Below are 19,650 nucleotides of genomic sequence, written 5' to 3'. Positions count from 1 at the left end.
GGGGGGGTCTTTGATTAAAAAAAAAAAAAATTTAGAGAAGGTCTTCTATGGCATCTTTCCCATAGTACTTACTGTGCAATGAATTTTTATTGAGAGGACTGTCCATCGGTTATCAATAATGATTTTTTTGGGGATTAATTTGTATATGCTAATTGACAAAATTAGGAATGGCGACAAATAGTCACCATAGGACCCCCCATCTAGTTTAAGCTGGTCATCTGCTATTTGGTTTTGTGTTGCCTCTTCATTGATGAACTGACTTAACTATTTAATTAGTCCTAGAAAGTCTGAGGTCTCTGTGTAGTTTATTTATCTTATGCTTTGTAAACTTTGTTTCTTATTTTTGCTGTCTCATGTTCTAATAATTTTACTTTGAGGTATTGATTAAACTGCAGGTATGTTGAATTTTATGATGCGATGTCTGTGCCCATGGCTATTGCTCTCTCTGGTCAACTACTTTTTGGGCAACCTGTTATGGTTAAACCTTCAGAGGCTGAAAAGAATCTTGTTCAATCAAATACGTCTGGGGCCTCTGGTGCAGGTCCATATGGAGCAGTAGACAGGAAACTATATGTTGGTAATCTACATTTTAACATGACTGAGACTCACCTTCGAGAGGTACTTAGACCAATAAATCTATGAAATTTTATCTCAAGACATTCATATTTGATTTCCTCTCATACGCAGTTATTTTTTCTACAAGTGACAAGTGTAGACTGACATTGAACAAGAAACAAATTTATGCATCAAAATCATTTCTGATAGTATATGCAGTGAACATGGTTTCCCTATTGTAAAATCATAGTCTATGAATTATAGGCTCTGGCAGAGAATTTAGATTCGGTTTCTACGGATTTAAAATAATCATAGCATATAACCTTTGGACTATAATAGTTGTCCTCCTTCTCTCAGATATATTTCAAAGGAAATTACAACCTATCTTGCCAATGACTAGTTTGAGAGAGTCATCCCTCTCCACAATACTGTCAGTTAACACACAAAATACCCATGTACCCTTGTTTGAGAGGGTCATCCATTTCTCCACACTAACTGACCTAGGGAGTTATTACTTACCTATTCAGAATATTCAAACAAGGAAACTGGCTATAACCGATTCTTCTTAATGTTAGAAACAGGAAACAGATACATTTCAGTTTTTCCCTTGAATAAACCTTCTGGAATGGAGGTCTAACAGAGCATCACTTCTTTTCTGACTAGATTTTTGAAGCTTTTGGTCCCGTGGAGCTTGTGCAACTACCTCTCGACCTTGAATCGGGTCACTGCAAGGGTTTTGGATTTGTTCAAGTGGGTAATCATTTGTTATCAATTTTTGCGAGTTTCTGATGTACTCAGTCCATAGCTCATAAAGGTATGTCTTAATTTTTTAACTTGTTTCCAGTTTGCTCATCTAGAGCATGCGAAGGCAGCTCAAAGCTTGAATGGGAAATTAGAAATTGCAGGCCGAACCATTAAGGTAGTTTGCTGCTAGAACCTATCAGATTTAAACTTGTGTTTAATACTAATATATCTGTTTGTTATTCGGGCTTCTCTGAAGAATGATGACATCCTGGGTTCTGTGTGTTTTAAATAATACTGTTTGTGCAGGTTTCATCTGTAACAGATCACATTGGAGCACAAGAGAACGTTGCAAAATCAAATGACCTTGATGATGATGAAGGGGGCGGTCTGGTTGGTGTTTAGTTTCTTTTATGACACCTTGCTTCAGATTTTTCTATTCCCCTCACATGCATAAAAGAAAAAAGGAGAACAAAAAAAAAAAAAAAAAAATGAAGATGAGACTATTATCATCAGATTATGATCATGTGTCATATCATTTATTTGATGACCGTTGAACTGTGCTGATTGGATACTTTTTCACATTGATTACTTCCAACTAGAGCACTTTTTGGTTACTAATTATAACGACTGATTGCAGGCATTGAATGCTCAATCAAGAGCTCTGCTTATGCAGAAGCTTGACCGCACTGGCATTGCTACCAGGTTTGTCTCCTTTTAGTGTGATTAAGAAGCGAGATGTCTTATTTTCCCTCTTTAGTAGTTAGTACTTCCATATTCTTGAATGGACGTATTTTTATTCTCTAAGAAAGAAAGATTGGATCAATGCAAGTCAACTGCTTCATGGTTATTGCTTCATGGTTTCAGTATTGCAGGATCTCTTGGAGCTCCAGTGTTGAATGCGTCAGCCCCAAATCAGAGAGCTACCAGCTTGCCACTAAATGGTCAAGCTGCAGTTGCTGCACCAGTACTTCCTGCGAATTTTACTCCACCTGTTTTACAATCTGTTGGAAGTCCTAGTGAATGCCTACTACTGAAAAACATGTTTGATCCATCGACGGAGGTACTGAATAATTGAATGTTCTGTTTCTCATTTTCTGAGGTGGATTATTTATGATACGAATCATCTTGCAGACAGCACCAGACTTTGACTTGGAAATCAAAGAAGATGTTGAAGAGGAGTGTTCTAAATATGGTCATGTTAAGCATATATATGTGGATAAGTGAGTCTTTTTTTCTTGTCCCCATAATCATATTAATTACTTCAGCTCATATGAAACTTCATCTATTCATTTTTTATTCAAATTTATATTTCTGCTTTCTTTTTTAATCGGTCATATTTATTGCTACAATGCTAAAATACAGGATGTGTCCCCTGTTCATATCTTTCTTGAATTTGTTTTGTGCCGTGTTGGGGCATTAACTTGGATCTTTGATCCTCATTTGCAGATACTTCCGGATTAGGGATGGAAAAAAATTACTAATGCCTCCATGGATGGGAGAATCTTATTTTCCTTATTTAATTTTAGGAAGGCTATGGAAATGGCTATCCTACGCTAGCCCTGAATTATTATAAACTTAAAAATATACTTGACTGACAACATTTTCTATTATATATATATATACACACACTGGAAACTTAGTCTTCAACAGAATGTCATTTCATCGTTATGTCCTAGAATTGAACTTTCGAACATTGCGTTATTATGTGATTAAATAGATGTTTGTTTGTGTAGAATGTCATTTCATCGTTTTATTTTTCTTTTATGATTTTATATTTTGCAGAAATAGCGCGGGATGTGTGTATCTGCAATATGATACGGTGGAAGCTGCTATTAATGCTCAACGTGCAATGCACTTGAGATGGTTTGCAGGCAGGCAGATATCAGTATTGTTCATGGTTTGTTTTTAACTCAAAAGCTTCAATTAGCTCGTAATAAATTTCTCAATTCTTATAGACTGGTATTAGGAAGAAGAAATTGTGTCGGGGAGCTTGATTTTTAGGGCTTTTGGAACTCATTTCCTTTGTGTTAGATTTCTCTGTTTCAGCTTCTTCTCAATATCATATCTTCTGTGATGCAGCAACCGCAGGTTTATGAAGCCAAGTTTATAGGAGCTTGAATGCCGTTCGTGGTTCTCATCATTTAGGAGTAACCAGAAGATCCCTCCAGCCGTCCAGTCAATCTCTAATTCCTCCCCCGTTTCTGTAATAGGTGCATGTAGAAGTACAGGTTAAAATTGAGTTGACTTTCTGGATAGAAACGTAAAACGCCCTGTTCCTTATGCTGGAAATTGGTACCTATTCTTCATTTCTACTCTTCTATAACATGAGTGTCAAGCGAATACTTTTTGTTGGCTTGGATGGATGCCTTAGTGCCGACTTGTGGAGCTGCTGCTTTCTTTGAACATGCCTTGCAATGCATGCATTTTGTTGAAAGTCTTCTCTGAAACACACATAGTTTGAGTTGGATTTTCGTGCAATATTACAGATTCATATCTGCCAGCGATTACTTGAAGCCCTTAATTTATACAAATTTTTCCCAATGTTCATAACTCTTGCCCTTCAGGACTGAATGCAAGTTTATAGCTGTTTTTTAGTAGAAATTGTCGACATTTTTATGATTTCCATATTGTAGGATAACTTAAAGAAGGGTGTTTTCAATATAATGCTCGGACAGTGAGACTTAGATCAGGTGGGTGAATGACACGTGTGATACGAGTTATTATCTTGTTTCTTTTGGTAGCTTATATATATAAAAATATTATTCTTCTTTCTCAACTTTACGTTGGACCTAAATTAAAAGGCGTTGCTTAGCCCTACATTAGTAAAAACACAACGATATGCTTTCAATGTGGTAGCTGAGGAAATAATTTCTATATAATACTAAATTGAAAATGATTCACCATAATATTGGTGAGTTGTCAATTACGTGCAAAAATAAATCATATTGCTCAACATCTATACTTTAGAAAAAGTACATTTATGTCATAACACCGATTGACATATGAATTTCTTGGGAAGTAATTTAACATTCATTGTAATAAACTGGTTATAACATTATTAAAGTATATTTGGTGAGCATCTAAAGATTCGCATGGACTAGAATAAATATATTTAACATATATATTTTAGAGAGAGAAGAGAACCTTGTGACGAATTGGGCTTTTAAACACCCAAATTCCAAGAGTGAATATGGGCCAATTGGGCCGAAGAGGGGATGTGAAATGGGCCCAACTCCACAGAGAATCTGCTGATAGTGAAGATGGCGGAGGGGGATTGGTAGATGGCAGTGATCGAGGAGGATTACGTGCGGTAGCGGCGGCGGTAAGACCGGGACCTCAAAGCCCTACTCTCACTGGATCATACTCGGCCACCCCTTTTCTTCTCCTTTTCTTTCTATATATAAAATCCACGGGGCCTTCGGAGGGGCTTAGTTTTTGAAACCACCCACTGCCCAATCAAATAGGTGAATTCACGCACAGACGGAGTGGTTGTAGATTCTTCTATCGGTTGCGAGCTTCTCCAGATTATTCACTTCTTCGTTTCTTCTTCTACTACTCAGCCCACTCACGGTAACACACCATTAACTCTTGCGTGCTGTTTATATTTTGAGCGTTAATTCGTGTATTCAATCCTGCGTTGTTGTTTGTGGTGTCAGATGGATAGGTACCAGAGAGTGGAGAAGCCGAAGTTAGAGAACTCTCCTATAAACGAGAATGAGATTCGCATTACTACTCAAGGAAGGATGAGGAACTACATTACTTATGCCACCACTCTTCTCCAGGTCCGTTTCTTCTCTCGGCTGTATTTGCTCATGTACTATTATGGGTATCACTTAATTATGTGAGTGAAGAACAACGTCCAATGTGTACTTCTAATTTTGTAGTGCTCCTGCTTTTAATACTCCAAATGCCTAATTCGAGGTCAATTTTATTTATCTTGTAGACATTATTTAATGCCAAACTTTTGTTTTATGCTATTACTTTCTTTGTTAGTGCTTTTCTTTTGCTATGAAAAACTGTCAAACCTTGCTTTTGATTTTGATGTCAATATCAATTAGGGGACCTCTTTCACCGATGAGTAGAATTCTTTATCCACTTTCTTTCGCATTAGGGTCTCCTTGAGAGAGAATCCACTCCACCCTTAACACATTAACGAAAAAGAAAAAATAAAAAGATAAGGTCATTCTATTTCGACAAAAGACTCACACCCAAGATAAGGTCATTCTATTTCGACAAAAGACTCACACCCAAGTTCCATAATTCTGGGTCTGTTACCTTAATCATGAGTTTTCTATCCTAGTCGTTTCCTTTTTGGCCGATTATGGGTCAGGAGGGGTTCAAACCCCGAATACTGTGCAGGAGGGGTTCAAACCCCGAATACTGTGGTTCGTAGCTACACATTTGCACTTTGTTTCTATTATTGTTTTCATTATTGGTAATGTCCAACTCTTATTTCCTGCTTGTGCATGTTCCTCTTTCAGCCACAGATTCTCAACTCTTATTTCCTACTTTTCTCCATCCTTAAATAAATTGTTGTTATAGCTTGATTTCATTGCTTATGATTTCTGGGTTCTTTCATAGGATAAAGAGTCAAACGAGATTGTTGTCAAGGGAATGGGCAGAGCTATCAATAAGACTGTAATGATAGCTGAACTAATTAAGGTATGGTTATTCTCTTCACCGTGCTTGTTCTTTTGGTGTTCTTGCAATACCCTCTACATTATCTACCTTTTCCTTGTTGTTCAGAGAAGGATTGCTTGTCTCCATCAGACCACAGCAATTGGATCTACTGATATAACTGACATGTGGGAGCCACTCGAAGAAGGCCTTCTTCCGTATGCTTCTGAAAATTTAACACTTTTAGCTTTGTAGCACAGTTGTTCTGATGCCTCATTTTTCTCTACTCTTTGCAGTCTCGAGACTACAAGGCATGTCTCGATGGTATCAATTATCTTGTCCAAGAACGAGCTAGATGCTTCCTCCACAGGGTAAATATTTGTCATGTGGTTTGCCTAATTTGTTAAGATTCAGTATTGAAGCTCCATGTTCTTCAATATTTAAGTGGATCTGCTTCTTGACCACCATTTTCATTTGTTTTACTTCTATTTAGGTACCAATCACCTCTTCCCGTTGACCAGGTGAAACCATGGAATGAATTAGAAGATGACGGAGGTGAATAATATAAAATGGTTTTTTCATTTCAATTCATTTACAAGTAGTAATGAACTGATGTTAATTAATTTGCACCAATTTACTTTGATTTAGAGGGATCGCCTGGAGGACGAGGTAGAGGACGTGGTAGAGGAAGAGGCAGAGGTAGAGGTAAAATTATTCTCTTAAACAAGGATTATGAGAGGTTCATCTTTTCATGATCTTAATTTGAATGTCGATCTCGTGTAGGGAACTACAACGGTCCATCTGAGTATCAGGGCGATGGTTGGGATGGAGGGCAAGGTTTTGGAAGTAGAGGTCGTGGACGTGGACGAGGTCGTGCATTTCGTGGAAGAGGACGCGGTTATGGTTACCAATCAGGTGGATATTTTGATTATGGTGATCCTATGGCACCACCAGTACCTGGTGAGTAGTATCCTCTTGGTTAGCCTTCTTCTTTTGGTTATAAAAGTATGTAAACTCTAGTATGCCATACCATTGTTTCGAACCCGAGCACATTCGGTTGACTATATGTTATGTAAAGGTTTTGCAGGGCGTGGTCGGGGCAGGGGGCGGGCTCGTGGTCGTGGTGGTTTTTATCGATCAGATGGTCCAGTTCAAGCAGCAGCTGCTTGAGAGGCAAATTGTTGATGAATGTGGTTGGTAACGTTGGTGCCATGGGAGTAGGAGTTTTAGTTTCCGTAGCGTTTTGACATAGGAAGATTTTGGTAGCTCCTAATTAACTTCAGACCCAAATTTTTACTCTCTATTCAATAGGCGGTAGTGTAGAAGCAGCCGTACATTCTTTCATACACTTTTTCATCCAAATTTAATGGAATAGTTGCATTTCACAAAACACATGCACAACTTTGAACAGTGAATTTGTTCACAAAACACATGCACATACAACATCCTTATTTTTATCATTGGACTTTTATGTTACTAAAACAAAACAACGAAAATAGGTCAAACAATTACACCGAATATGTTCTCATTAAAAGTGTCATAATGTTCTCATTAAAAGTGTCATTTTCTAAAAAATAAGTTCTCATTAAAAATGTCATTTTTTAAAAAAATAAGAACATTGCTTTAAAAATGTTTAGAAACACGTCATTTCTAAGTTGACATGTCGTTTCATTAAACTTTTAAATAAACAAATGTACTTTTAAATATACCCTAAATTTGTATTTAGCGTGTTATATCATCTACTAAACTATATATACCCTAAATTTATATTTAGTGTGTTATATCATCTACTAAACTATGTTTTGATCATCGTGATTGAACTCTATTGCACTCTATTGCATTATATAATTAAGTTTGTCATAACTTATCTCGTTTTTTTTTTTTTTTTTTTATTAGTGATATTAAATGAGGAGATTCTGTGTTCGAACTTTACAATATCATTTGCTCTTCAATGACGAGTTGTTTCAACTACAACTACGTGTGATTTCAAGAGTCAAACAAGCGTTATATCTAATAATCTACTCTGGAAAGGAATCTAATAACTTGTTTCTACTCGAGTGTTAGCCACCGCCATAGCCGCCGTGTTCAAGTTCTGACGATCCCCTTGCCGGGAATCTACCATTACCGATGGGTTTGGTGGTGACATATATGCTTTGGAGGGATCGAAATCGTCTCTTCTTAGGCCGACAAATGGAATTGAAATCTTGTTCTTCATCATCTTTCCCGAAAATCTCTTCGATTTTCAACCAAATTGACGTCTCAATTTGGTATCTCTTCTGATCAACCTCCTCCTCCTCCCCACCGTCACCGCGGTCGCCGCCGTGACCCTTTTTCAGCTTCTTGTTCTTCATCTTCTCCACCGCCACAACGACATTGCTACTACAGTTGTCGTCGTCGTCGTCATCCTCGATGCTCAGCTGCATCAACAGCTGCGCCGCAACCAGTACCTCCTCCGACGAGTCTTCTCCCATGGAAAAAAAAAAAACTCAGCTTTAGAGAGAGAAACAAGGGAGAGAATGAAGTGGAGTGATCAAGTTCCTCTCTTTTTAATTTAGCGTAAGTAATTTCTTATGGGTTTTTATGGGTTTTGCGAAAGATCTCGTTTTTTTTTGAAGTTGCAGAGTTTTTTTTGAAGAGAGAGAAACAACAAACAGAGGAGAGAGAAACGTTGGTGGAAAATGGAAATTATAATATTTTCTTTTTTTTTTCTGGTTATATAAAGTTGTCCGGGCTGATCTGCTACATCCGGTTCTATTATAAACAACGAATTTATGGAGTTCTCCAAACCGTCCGATTCTCACTATATTATTGACTTTCTTGACCTCTGACATTCCAAGTGTAAGCCGTCGGATGAACAGGGTTTAAATTGAACGGTTGTGATTGATTGAAGGAAGGTAAGTGGAAATTGTCAAACTCGTAAATATGATGTTTTTCCTAATAAGGGTTAATTTGGAAGCATAAAAAAATCATGACTTTTGACTTTGACCTTTGACCTTTACCCGTTGACCTATTTATGGTTTGGGCCTTACTACATAATAATTAAGCGTGTGGAAGACTAATTACTTTGGAGGCAAAATGGTTACTTTATTATTATTATTTGGTTTTTTTATTTAAATATTCCTCTAATGGAAATTACTATTCAATTTCAATTTCTTAACTTGATTACTATGCTTAATTCTGTTTAAAACCTATGACAAAAGAAACATAAATTTCATAATTCATATGGGACGATACGAACTCGAATACAACGAAAAGAAATGCTCAATTGATGTCATATCTCGTTCTTTACAATTCTTCATAGTTGTTTGTTGCCACAGTCATGCTTGTCCAAGACTTGTTGTCTATGGCTTCATATCGAATGTTTCAGTCATGCTTGTCCAGGACGTGTTGTCCATGACCACATATCCGTTCCAAACTCCTTTTACATGTTTTCATCTTAGATAAACTTTTACTATTTCACGTTATGTCAATACAGGCAGAGATGACTAGTCATCACTTCTTCCTATCCAGGTTATATTTCCTCACTCACGTTTTCCAAAACAATTTTCTCAGACGCTACCCAATGCTCAAAGTATACACCAACATTGTCCACGAGTCCAAACTTCTCACGACTAACTTGTTCACTGGGCTAGAACAAACGTCACACAATCACTATCCTGTCACACAAGAGCACTATGATTCATCGCTTTATCTGATTCTCTAACAGTATCTATGGTCACCGCGAGGGAACTATGATCAATTTAGGCAAGAACCCATAAATTTGAAGTGAAGAACAATGAGATTGAAAGTTGAAATTCAAATTTGAAGTGAAGAACAATGAGATTGAAAGTTGAAATTCAAATGGAAAGTGAAGAATATTGAATAGAGGAAGAGATGAAGAATGATGAAGAGAGATGATATCCCTGAAGAGTTTGAAAAGGGAATAAATTATAGTATTTGAGTTGAGATTATGAAGGGGACATGAACAAGGAACGAACAATTTAGTAAGCACCCAGAGAACAGAGTAATTTTAATAAAAGAATCGAAGAAATCTATAGAACAAGTAACAATTCCCCACCTCTATCTACATCATACTGCTTCATTAACTTTCTTCCCACAAAAATTAGTCAAATCTCCTGCAAAAACCATAATCTTCTCGTCTTCTCCCGTCCCGTCCCGACCCACCGACCAACCTGTTCCCTAATCACAGTTCAACCCGCAAACTTCTAAAACAGGACCATCTCTGGATACAAATGGGTTGATCCTTACCCAAAGTAATGTTAAGATTGAGGCTAAAAGAATGGACCAAACAACGATGATCGTCGGTATCCGATCCTGTTTCCCTAACAATCCCTTCAGGAACGGGTAGAGGTGGATAATCACCCAAAGAGCGAAAAATAGCCTCCCGAAAAGAGGACCCCAGGAATCGTATCCATTATTGATGGCATCTGAGATCCCGACGATCACACCGACGATGTTTATGATCAACAAGGTTGTGGGAGGTATTAACAGTGATGTCCACTTGAAAATATAGAGCTCTGAAAATTCACCATCATCGGCTGCTTTGGATGTAACTGTGAAGTTGGTACTCACACCGGCTAAAACCTTGAGTAGACCTTGGAAGAGAGCAAAAAGATGCGACGAAACGCCTCCGATAACCCAGAACTGCTCGTTCCTCCACCAGTCGTCGATCCCGACACCGCCCCACTGCATCTCGAGGATACCCGTCGCAGCAATTGAAATGAAGAGTGCCATGAAAATAAGACTAGCATAGTTGCTAATCTGCAAATGGTGGATAAACCAAGCCAAGTTAACACAAAATGGAATACTTTTCTACTCAAATACAAATCAAAGAGCGCAAAAAGTGAAGAAAAATTCTTGTAAATGTGAGAGAGATTACCTCAGGAACAATAAATTTTCCAGTGAGAAGACAGATAGCTGGAAGACTACAGTAAACGAGCAACGGAATCGAGGTCCACGGATAGACCACCGAGTTTATGTACGAGAATCGTTCCAACCATTTCAACCCGCCTCCATAACCATACCAGATAGGACAGTGTCTGCTCAAGAATATCTCGACAGATCCTAAAGCCCACCGAAGAACTTGGTGAAGACGATCCGAGAGATTGATCGGAGCTGACCCCTTAAACGCGGGTCTCTTCGGAATACAATACACCGACCGCCAGCCATGACAGTGCATTTTGAATCCAGTTAAGATATCTTCAGTCACAGAACCATAAATCCAGCCAACCTGAAATCATGTTGAAAGATTTAAGAGACTAAATCTCATAGAACGCGAAAAACGTCACGATTATCGTTTATTACTAACCTCTTTCCCCCATTCTGTTTTATCTTCATAACCACAACTGATGACTTGAATGGCTTCTCTTAGAAGAGATGCAGCACTCACATCATGAGGAACGCCTCCATTTTCCAACAGGGTCGAGGCGACGAACACTGGAGATTGCCCATATTTCTTCGCCAGTTTTATTTCAGACACGCTCAGTTTCTCTATGCTTAGTTCTGCGGAAAAAACATATGGCGAGTCGTGTTAAATATCTATTATACAAAAAGAAAACAGCATCTTTCAATGTCGATTCGTTACCTTCGATTCCCTCCTCGATATTCTCGAGAGCATGGATCTGCTTTGATGCTTCTCTGTGCTTGGTCTTCTTCTTTTTCTCATTCTTAGCCTTTCCTTTCTTGTTCCTTCTAGACCCACAACATAAACAGCACCATTTTGGCAAACAGTTGCATGTTTTGCTTGGCGGTTTTTTCTCGGCAGGAGCGTCAAATCCGTAGAGAGCAACCCTCCGGAAAACACATCCCGTACCAACGTATATCGGTCCTTGTATTCCGTCTAATCCTTTCATGTTAATCTGTATTAAAAAGTTTACATTAGTCTTTCAACTAGGCAATGGTAGACAAATTTAAAGAACATTATCCAACCAATGAATCATATACGTACATCAAAGAATACAACGTTCCGGTTTGAATATCTATCGTGTCGATCAATCCCATCGAATCTTTGAGGAAACTGCACATAACAAACTTTCTTCCCGGATGTCGGATCCATCATGAAACACATAGCTTCTCTAAGTGCCTTGCTATTGTTAATGTAGTGATCACAGTCAACATTAAGAAGATAGGGAGCGTTTGACAGAACAGCTGAGACCCGAATCTTCGAAGCAGAAAATGGAAAGAAGAGTAAGGTTTACGGGTAGCGTAATTGTGATCAAATGGCAGAAGCTGAATGATGGTCGTCTAAAGATTCAGGGGAAGAAGATTTTAGCTTAATACGTACCAGTGAATTCATGGCACCGGCCTTTTTGTGATGTTCGAACCCTGGCCGCTTTTCACGAGAAACATAAACCAAACGTGGTAGCTCGTTTCCTTCAATGTCGCATACTCCGTTCTGGCCAAGGAAAACCTGTAAAGGCACAAATGCAAAGTATCTTTAGCTTGTACTAACAATACCTCATTCATTTGTAGGTTTTAGAGCTTCAGAACAGCAAGCCGTTCTTATTAACAAAATGTCGACAGATTTCGAAGATATATTACCTGAATCATGCCGGGGTGGTCTCGAACATTGTTCCCAGGCCATGGAGTACCGTCTTGCATTGTCCAGCCATCCTCGGGAACCTTTAGAGACATGGAGACCAAAGCATTTATCCTAACCTTAAACTCTTCGTACTCTCTCTGTTGAAAGCAAAGTGAATGAACAGACAGTCAGTAACATTGTCACAGCAAACCAGAAGGATATTGTAACCGTCGCCAGCAGATATTGTCCTTTTTTTACTTTCCCTTTCGAGCCTCCCTAGCAAATGCATTATAAAATCCTTGAAGGGAAGCTCGAAAGGAAAAGCTTAAAAAGGACAATATCTGCTAGCGGTAGGTTTAGGATGTTACAGATATAGTATCAGCATCCTAACTTCAATCACCGTTCTAAATGAGGTTATATAATTTGCACAAATTGAAAGGAAAAAACTACGTTTGTAACAAACCTTCATCGCTCGCCTTTCCCTGACAAATGCTGGGTGGACCTTGTTCTTCAAATAATCGATCTTCTGAGAGAAATAAAACTCGGGGGCACGGGGCTCGATATTGAATTTCTTACAGAAAGGGACCCATTTCCTTGCAAATTCAGATGTCTCCGAGAGTGCTTCGAATGTTAACATGGCTGCACCATCATCCGAGACATAGCATGCAACTTTATCGACTGGGTAGTCAACTGCAAGGATGGAAAGTACTGTATTTGCAGTGATCAATGGAGGTTCTTTGGTCGGATCGACAGTACTAACAAATACGTCCACACTGGCTAATTCAGAAGGCTTCCCTTCTTTCTCATACCTGAAAATGGGAAAACCGAATAATCAGACCGAGCTTCCGAAAGTACACGGAAAAATCTCCAAACTATCAAATAAACGTTTTCAATCATCACCTCAGTGACAGCCTATCGAGATAAGTTTCCCGTTCTATTGGACACCATTTTGGGAACTGATCCAGAATCCACGAAACGGCGAACCATATTTCACATATTACCGAAGTTAACCATAGGCCATACGCATCTTTAACTGGATGAAGAATTCTGTACTGGAAAAACAGGCCAAGAATAACAAGACGAAGCAAGATGATTAATCTGTATGGATTTATCCTGCTCGAAGAGATGGGTAATTTCCTTGATAGTGGTTGCCTAGCTTCGTCCATCCTGTCGAACGGTACAACGAGAGTAAAAGAAGCCATGAAATTAGTTGAATTGCTTGCCAAATCGTCCACATGAAACTACACGCGAATGCTAAAACGTCGAGTTACAATAACAGATCACAAAAGATCAAACTTAGATAGCGTAACACACGAGCATGTAAACAAGCATATAACATGCACAAAACACTTCTAACTAACAGTGGCTTACATGGGCAAATCGGGATCATCGATATCGTTTCCACCATCATCGACTCCTTGGTGTTTCACCACTTGAAGTTTATCATTTTGCTTCTTCTTCCAATCTTCCATTCGGTCCTTCCATGCCACGCTCCCATAACCGTACACCGCAATATCTTTTTGGGGAACCATAGGTCTAGGTTGAGCTACGGGATGGGAATCGAGATGTCAACCATAATGTATAAACCATGCGTATTAGAAACAAGCATTTGAATGCCTCAACAACTTACAAGGAATTGATGGATCATGGAAAGGCATTGGATGGACTCGATTCCCATGACCCATAAAATGGGGCACAAGAGCATGTTGATCAGAAGAAATCTCATAATCCTACCACACGAAAACGCATCATTACACAGGTTTCATTATGAAAATAAAAAATTAGCAATACCAAGTCGACGAGAGAGTATTGAAGAACTTCACTTACCACCTCGCCATATGTCAGGAGAGGAATCTCAGAACCAAGGGGAGTAGGTTCAAGCTCCGACTGTCCACGGCCCGTGTTATGGTACGAGCCATACGTTCCCTCTCCAGAATGATAAGGGCCCAAAGAATCGAGGTTTGCATAGTCAAACTCGTTGTCCAAATCATCGATACCATCTTCATCCTCATCACCCTCAACCCTCGGACTACCTGCAATTTCCAACAATGATTAGAACCCGAAAAAAATCATAATAATATAAGAACGATGCTAAGAGCCCTACCTTTAATGCGTTTGTATCTGGTTTTACACTGTGGACAAGCTTGGTTTCCCTCTCTTCTCTCATACTCATAACAAGGTCTACAAACTGGGAAAGCACATTCATTACAGGCAACAAAGAGCTCTCCCTCAACAGTTAACTCAACCTCATCTCCACAAATCTGACATGTTTGTCCACTCAATTCCTTCACAGCCTTGATCTGAAAAAACCAAACAAAAATGGAAACACTACAATAAGAACAAGTCCAGCACTGATCATCTTGAACAGTACAGCCAAAACATAGCTGAGGCGAGATTTTGTTTGAGCCCTTTTCAGGGTTAGAACATAAAAGACTATATGAACATGTTAAAAAATGAAACTTTATATGACAAAGCAAAAAGCATCTGAAAATTTTTGCAGTATCAAAATGAAATAGAAACTAAATATCTTCAATTCAATCAACTCGTACCAAAAAATCTACACAAGCAACAGGACATGCACAGAAATTCCCTACAAGAACGAAGAATCAAAGCCCCAAATTGTCCATTTCCAAGAAACCCCAAGTTAAAACGAAAAACAAACTCAGAAAAATCCTCAAAAAATGAGCCAATGTGTCGTATTATCGAAGCGTGAAGGAGGGATAATCTTACCCGAGCAGTCTCGTCTGCATTGATCAGAACAAACTCGTTTCGATTATGAGACCCAGCAATGAGTCTCCCAGCGGTATCCATCGTTCACAATAGCACTCTTGAAGTGAAACAAAACCCAGATTGTAGAAATAGAGAAATCCTAATTAGAAGCCGATCTCGAAGCAAATGAGTCCGCCCCTCACAAATTACCCCAAAAAAACTTCATCTTTGCCATAAAAAAACTTCAATATTCAGCAACCACCATGGAGAAAAACAACTAGAAACGCATATTTTCGTGGATTCCCTGAGTCCCCTTAGCAAAACTGGGTGACCCCCGTCTTAATCTATGCCAGAACCAAAGGGATAAACAAGAAAAAAGGAAAAGAAAGAGATAGAGAGAGATAGAGATAGAGAGAGATTGTATTTTTGTGTGGAAATGAGAAGGCGTAGAAGAGAAGGAGATAATAAGAGAGGGATAAAGGGGCTCGTATGTGTGAGTGAAAAGAAAGGTGGGCCCAGAAGTGTGGTGGTGGCGCTGGGCAGTGCCCACCACCGGAGTTGGTGGCGAAAGCGAAGAAGAGAGAAAAAAAAAAACACGAAAACCCACTTCAAAAAACAGAGTGTTTGGGTAAAGAAACACAGAGAGAAGAGAATCTGAGAGAGAGAGCGAAGAATTTGAGAGAAACCCAAATGAAATTGGATTAAGAAGAATAAGGAGAGATTAGAGAGAGATAGAGAGAGGAGGAAGGAAGTAGGATCTGCTGACTGCTCACGCGGCAAAGATTATGTCTTTTTCCTTTATCTCTCTGTCTCTCGCGCATCTGTGAGCAGTGTTGGCGCTTGCTGGAAAACGCGTTTTTTACTTTTTATGGGTTTTGGGTGTAAGAAAAAAATGTAAAATCTGAAACTTTTTTCATTTTGATCTTCGCGATCGAATTCCTTTGGATCACAATTGGGAATTAGGGTTAGGGTTAGGGTTAGGGTTAAAAATGGAGCGTTACTAAGAAGACGGAGTTGACTATTAAATAACGTTTGACTATAATACGCTTCCCTTCTTACCTTCCAAGTTTCTTTTTTAGCCCTTCCATGTTCCATCTCGGTTTTCACCCGGTTTTTTCGGGTCAAACCCGACTTCTTCTTTATTACCTTTTTTATGTATTTTATCTTGTTTTTTGGTTCCATAAATTATTAAAATATACTTTTTATTTTTAGCTTTGGAAAATGTTTTTTCTTTTAAAAGTCATATTTTTATACCAACCCATCCCATCAATCTTTTAAATCATCTAACAAAAACTAAGATTTAAAACGATGCAATGATAGCTTTGAACGTAAAATTCGATCGTCACACCATATTCGTCTATATCCTACCGTTTATGAGATCTCATATCGGTTGAAGAGAATAACAAAGCATATCTTGTAATGGTGTGAAAACCTCTCTTAACATACACGTTTTTAAAATCATGAGGTTGACAACATTGTTCGGGCTGTTACACTGTTCTAGGTCACAATCACTCTATTTCGCGTGGCTATTTGATCTAAAAGAATAAATGTATTTCTAAACCTTATTTCCGTAAAAAAAAAAAATTAATTAAATTAAATTATACTTTTGAAAACTAATGAAAACAAAAAATGTAAATATTAATACGGAGATTAGTACACAAAATTGAGATTAATTAGTAAAATTGATAAGTTAATGTGGATGAACCACATTAATTAAAGAGAATAGTCATAAGTTTAATGATTTAGGGCAATACACATATTTGGGTCTCTAAACAAATAACTTCTTCCACCTAACTTTTAATACATTTCTTAATCATCCATTATTATCTCCATTAATAATCCCTTGACCCAACCCACATTAATATTGCTCCTCCAAATTTTATAAACCATAAGATTTAATTTTTCCTTTATATATGTTATTATTGTATTTTTCTTTTTTAATTACTAAATATCAATTATTCATGACTATTTTATATTAACCGCTTTAATACAATGTCGTACTTTAGTCTTGAGGTAATATTTGTCTGGATCTTACCAAAGATTAAAAAAAAAAACATATAAATTATAGATAAGCGATATTCATGGGAGCAGAGATGGGACTTTGTTCATTTTCGTTCCTATTTCCTATTCTAATTTTAATTTTATGCAAAAAAATATATATATTTATTTTTCGATGATTAGAACAAAAATTTTAATTTCGATATTACGATATAGTATTCTACACTTTATATATATATATATATAACGAGTTAAAGTGGAGCACAGAGTCTTCACATTTTTATAAAAAAAAAATAATAATAATAATATTTTCTTCCAACAAAATATCACATTTTGGAGTTTATATTAAAAAAATCAAGGGTAATTTAAGTAATTTAACTAAAAAAAAACCCAAAAATCTAGGGTTAAAATGGGAGAGGAGTAACTTTGTCGTGTTTTATTTACTTTTAAAAAATTTACCCGAAGATAGAATCGTGGCGCGGAAATTTACGTAGCGGTAAAAAAAGCGTTATTTTATGTATAAAATAAAATGAAAATTTGACCGAGGGAGAGTCACGGAGTCGATGTCACACGGGGCCCACCACTGTTTATTATTATTATTATTATTTATTACCATGTACCAGAAAAGACACAAAAAAACTACCGTGTCTGTTCGTTTAGAAATAAGAGAAACTGGTTGTGGAATTTAATAAATTATTATATTTCTTTCCCGAGCTATTTTATTCATTTTCCCAGATAATTAACGCAAATGATTTATTATTATTTGAATTGCTGAAATGCCACGTGGTACCTACCGGTGTCGGAGGATCAATTAGAAAGAACGTAGTTTTTTTTTTTCTTCTTATTTTATTATATTTTTAAAGTTTTCCTTTTCTTATTATAGCTTTAATCATTAATGTATCAATGTTACTTTCTCATATTCTCATTTTGACCCCTTGCTTTTTCTAAATTTGTGTTTCTACCCTTCACAATCTTATAATTAAAATATTAATCTCTAACACTGTAAATTCGTGTTCATGTCTGTATTTTAAAGAACGTAACAAATTTGACATTTGGAAACTTTTGATTTAAATAAAAGACATTTTCCATAGGAAAAAAAGTAATCTAACTTTGGTTCGTTTTTTAAAAGGATATATTTTGATTTATCATTTTTAATTAAACGTTAAGAAACGTTTGTCTTAGTCGTTCTAATCTAGGAAAATGACAAATTTGGTTGTTTACTAAAAGCTAACACAAGTTTCGAACCCAATAAAAAGCTTTTCAAAGTCACGAATGCATTTCGAGAAATTTACACGAATAAAACGTCATGTTAAAATATAACGTTAAAAAATAATATTTATCTTAAATAAATTGGCAAAGGAGCTCACAGTTCACCTCTTTTGTGGGCTACCATCTTTGCTAACACACCATTCACTGTTTGACTCCAAAACTCACCACCGGTAGATATTATCATTTTTGAGTTTTCTCTTTCAGGTTTCTCCTCATGATTTTTAAAACGCGTCTATTAGGAAGATGCTTCCACATTCTTATAAAAAGAATGTTTTGTTCCACTGTCCAACCGAGTGAGATATCAGAAATGCGTTGAGATGGACGTCAAATTTAGAGTAAGTCTATATGATCGTATCGATTAAGGGTAATTTGGGAAATGAAAAGAAAATGATGGGAAGGGGTTCACACGTGTGAGGATGTGAAATTTGGTTGCATTTGTTGGGAGGGCGTGAGCCCTAAGGAACACAGCCTCGCCCACACTATGCAATTTACAAGGATCCATGTGATTTTGCCCCCCTCTCTCTTTATTCACTTTTCTTCAACATTCAGTCACTTGCAAATCAATGTTCATCCATTCATTTATTTATTTATTTATTTATTTTATATTTGATAATAATTTTATTTTAATTTATAAATACTATTTTGACTTATATAATTTTTATCCTATTTATTAGAAGTACGCGTAATAAAAAGTTTGAATTATTTGCAATTGTATTTATAATAAAAAAGAGGAGATTTTGTCCATGATTTAATTAGGAATTTTGCAATGAAACTGTAATCTATGGGGGAAAAAGGGTTTAGGGTTAAAAGGGGAAAGGAAGTACAATCAGAAAGTTAATTTAATTTTTTAAACCAATCACCGAACGCCACTCATGAAAAGTGCTTAACAGGGGGCCCACCGTTAGAACCCAAATAATAATCACAATGATAATGATATTTTGAAAATTAATTAACTAATTGATTGATTTAGCCACGGTGGATTATACTCAGGGACTTCCCAATGGGTGAGCGCCACGTGGGGTAGACAAAACAATGGGTTTAGGGTTAGAATTGGGGATTGAAGTAGGGCCGTATTAGCGTTTGGTTCGACGAAAAAAAGAAACACACAAAAAAGTTAGGGCGAGAGTGGCGTAGCCTCCACCCCACGAGAACCCCAAAAAATAAAAAATAATAAATAATAATAATAATATAGCTACAAATTTATTTATATATGTTTTTTTTTTTTTTTTTTTTTTTGT

General features: G+C 37.2%; 4 protein-coding genes across 8 annotated transcripts in view; 2 read left to right on the top strand and 2 right to left on the bottom strand.

Annotated features, from left to right (window-relative positions):
* LOC111453086 (RNA-binding protein 39-like) overlaps positions 1-3,849 on the top strand; it is a 7,956-nt gene extending 4,107 nt beyond the window's left edge. Inside the window, exons 5-13 of one of the 3 annotated variants that reach the window (XM_023094028.1) lie at positions 396-618; positions 1,219-1,305; positions 1,400-1,474; positions 1,606-1,689; positions 1,937-2,001; positions 2,164-2,359; positions 2,431-2,519; positions 3,082-3,196; positions 3,379-3,849. In XM_023094028.1, the coding sequence (XP_022949796.1) occupies positions 396-618; positions 1,219-1,305; positions 1,400-1,474; positions 1,606-1,689; positions 1,937-2,001; positions 2,164-2,359; positions 2,431-2,519; positions 3,082-3,196; positions 3,379-3,417 (973 nt within the window). In that variant the 3' untranslated portion in view covers positions 3,418-3,849. Of the gene's footprint in view, positions 1-395; positions 619-1,218; positions 1,306-1,399; positions 1,475-1,605; positions 1,690-1,936; positions 2,002-2,163; positions 2,360-2,430; positions 2,520-2,745; positions 2,975-3,081; positions 3,197-3,378 lie in introns of those variants that run through there. The other 2 variants (XM_023094030.1, XM_023094031.1) reach the window with 2 other exon arrangements.
* A 712-nt stretch (positions 3,850-4,561) lies between these two features.
* LOC111453518 (5'-3' exoribonuclease 2-like) lies at positions 4,562-7,300 on the top strand. Of its 3 annotated transcripts, none has more exons than XM_023094641.1 (9): positions 4,562-4,869; positions 4,956-5,081; positions 5,881-5,961; positions 6,046-6,134; positions 6,213-6,287; positions 6,410-6,471; positions 6,565-6,615; positions 6,700-6,876; positions 6,995-7,300. In XM_023094641.1, the coding sequence occupies exons 2-9, from the start codon at positions 4,956-4,958 to the stop codon at positions 7,084-7,086; spliced, it is 753 nt and encodes a 250-aa protein (XP_022950409.1). In that variant the 5' UTR covers positions 4,562-4,869; the 3' UTR covers positions 7,087-7,300. The 3 variants fall into 3 exon arrangements, with proteins under 3 accessions (XP_022950409.1, XP_022950410.1, XP_022950408.1); XM_023094642.1 differs by having other exon boundaries at positions 4,566-4,869; positions 6,565-6,621; positions 7,004-7,300; XM_023094640.1 differs by having other exon boundaries at positions 4,567-4,869; positions 6,565-6,621.
* A 674-nt stretch (positions 7,301-7,974) lies between these two features.
* Positions 7,975-8,534, bottom strand: LOC111453726. Its single transcript, XM_023094944.1, has one exon. The coding sequence runs from the start codon at positions 8,385-8,387 to the stop codon at positions 7,977-7,979; it is 411 nt and encodes a 136-aa protein (XP_022950712.1). The 5' UTR covers positions 8,388-8,534; the 3' UTR covers positions 7,975-7,976.
* A 1,289-nt stretch (positions 8,535-9,823) lies between these two features.
* Positions 9,824-16,033, bottom strand: LOC111453251 (cellulose synthase A catalytic subunit 2 [UDP-forming]-like). Its single transcript, XM_023094280.1, has 14 exons — positions 15,167-16,033; positions 14,541-14,736; positions 14,264-14,469; positions 14,067-14,166; positions 13,808-13,982; positions 13,337-13,603; positions 12,900-13,245; positions 12,457-12,594; positions 12,200-12,325; positions 11,864-12,076; positions 11,501-11,774; positions 11,225-11,418; positions 10,796-11,146; positions 9,824-10,677 (listed from the first exon to the last, which is right to left on the bottom strand). Exons 1-14 carry the CDS (start codon positions 15,245-15,247, stop codon positions 10,096-10,098), a joined length of 3,249 nt encoding a protein of 1,082 aa, XP_022950048.1. The 5' UTR covers positions 15,248-16,033; the 3' UTR covers positions 9,824-10,095.
* Positions 16,034-19,650: the final 3,617 nt, after the last annotated feature.

Source organism: Cucurbita moschata, unplaced genomic scaffold (assembly GCF_002738365.1).
Source record: "Cucurbita moschata cultivar Rifu unplaced genomic scaffold, Cmos_1.0 Cmo_Scf00015, whole genome shotgun sequence".
Classification (NCBI taxonomy): domain Eukaryota; kingdom Viridiplantae; phylum Streptophyta; class Magnoliopsida; order Cucurbitales; family Cucurbitaceae; genus Cucurbita; species Cucurbita moschata.
The sequence above is the reverse complement of the archived record's forward strand: the minus strand, read 5'-3'. Positions and strand labels throughout refer to the sequence as shown.

Excerpts from the sequence above, each read along its gene's own strand:
- LOC111453518 (XM_023094640.1), top strand. The coding sequence starts at position 4,956 with ATGGATAGGTACCAGAGAGTGGAGAAGCCGAAGTTAGAGAACTCTCCT. Across the intron at positions 6,472-6,564 it reads TGAATTAGAAGATGACGGAG|AGGGATCGCCTGGAGGACGA; the intron begins GTGAATAATATA and ends ACTTTGATTTAG. Across the intron at positions 6,877-6,994 it reads TATGGCACCACCAGTACCTG|GTTTTGCAGGGCGTGGTCGG; the intron begins GTGAGTAGTATC and ends TGTTATGTAAAG.
- LOC111453726 (XM_023094944.1), bottom strand. The coding sequence starts at position 8,387 with ATGGGAGAAGACTCGTCGGAGGAGGTACTGGTTGCGGCGCAGCTGTTG.
- LOC111453251 (XM_023094280.1), bottom strand. The coding sequence starts at position 15,247 with ATGGATACCGCTGGGAGACTCATTGCTGGGTCTCATAATCGAAACGAG. Across the intron at positions 11,419-11,500 it reads TATCGAGGAGGGAATCGAAG|AACTAAGCATAGAGAAACTG; the intron begins GTAACGAATCGA and ends TTTTTTCCGCAG. Across the intron at positions 10,678-10,795 it reads GAAAATTTATTGTTCCTGAG|ATTAGCAACTATGCTAGTCT; the intron begins GTAATCTCTCTC and ends CACCATTTGCAG.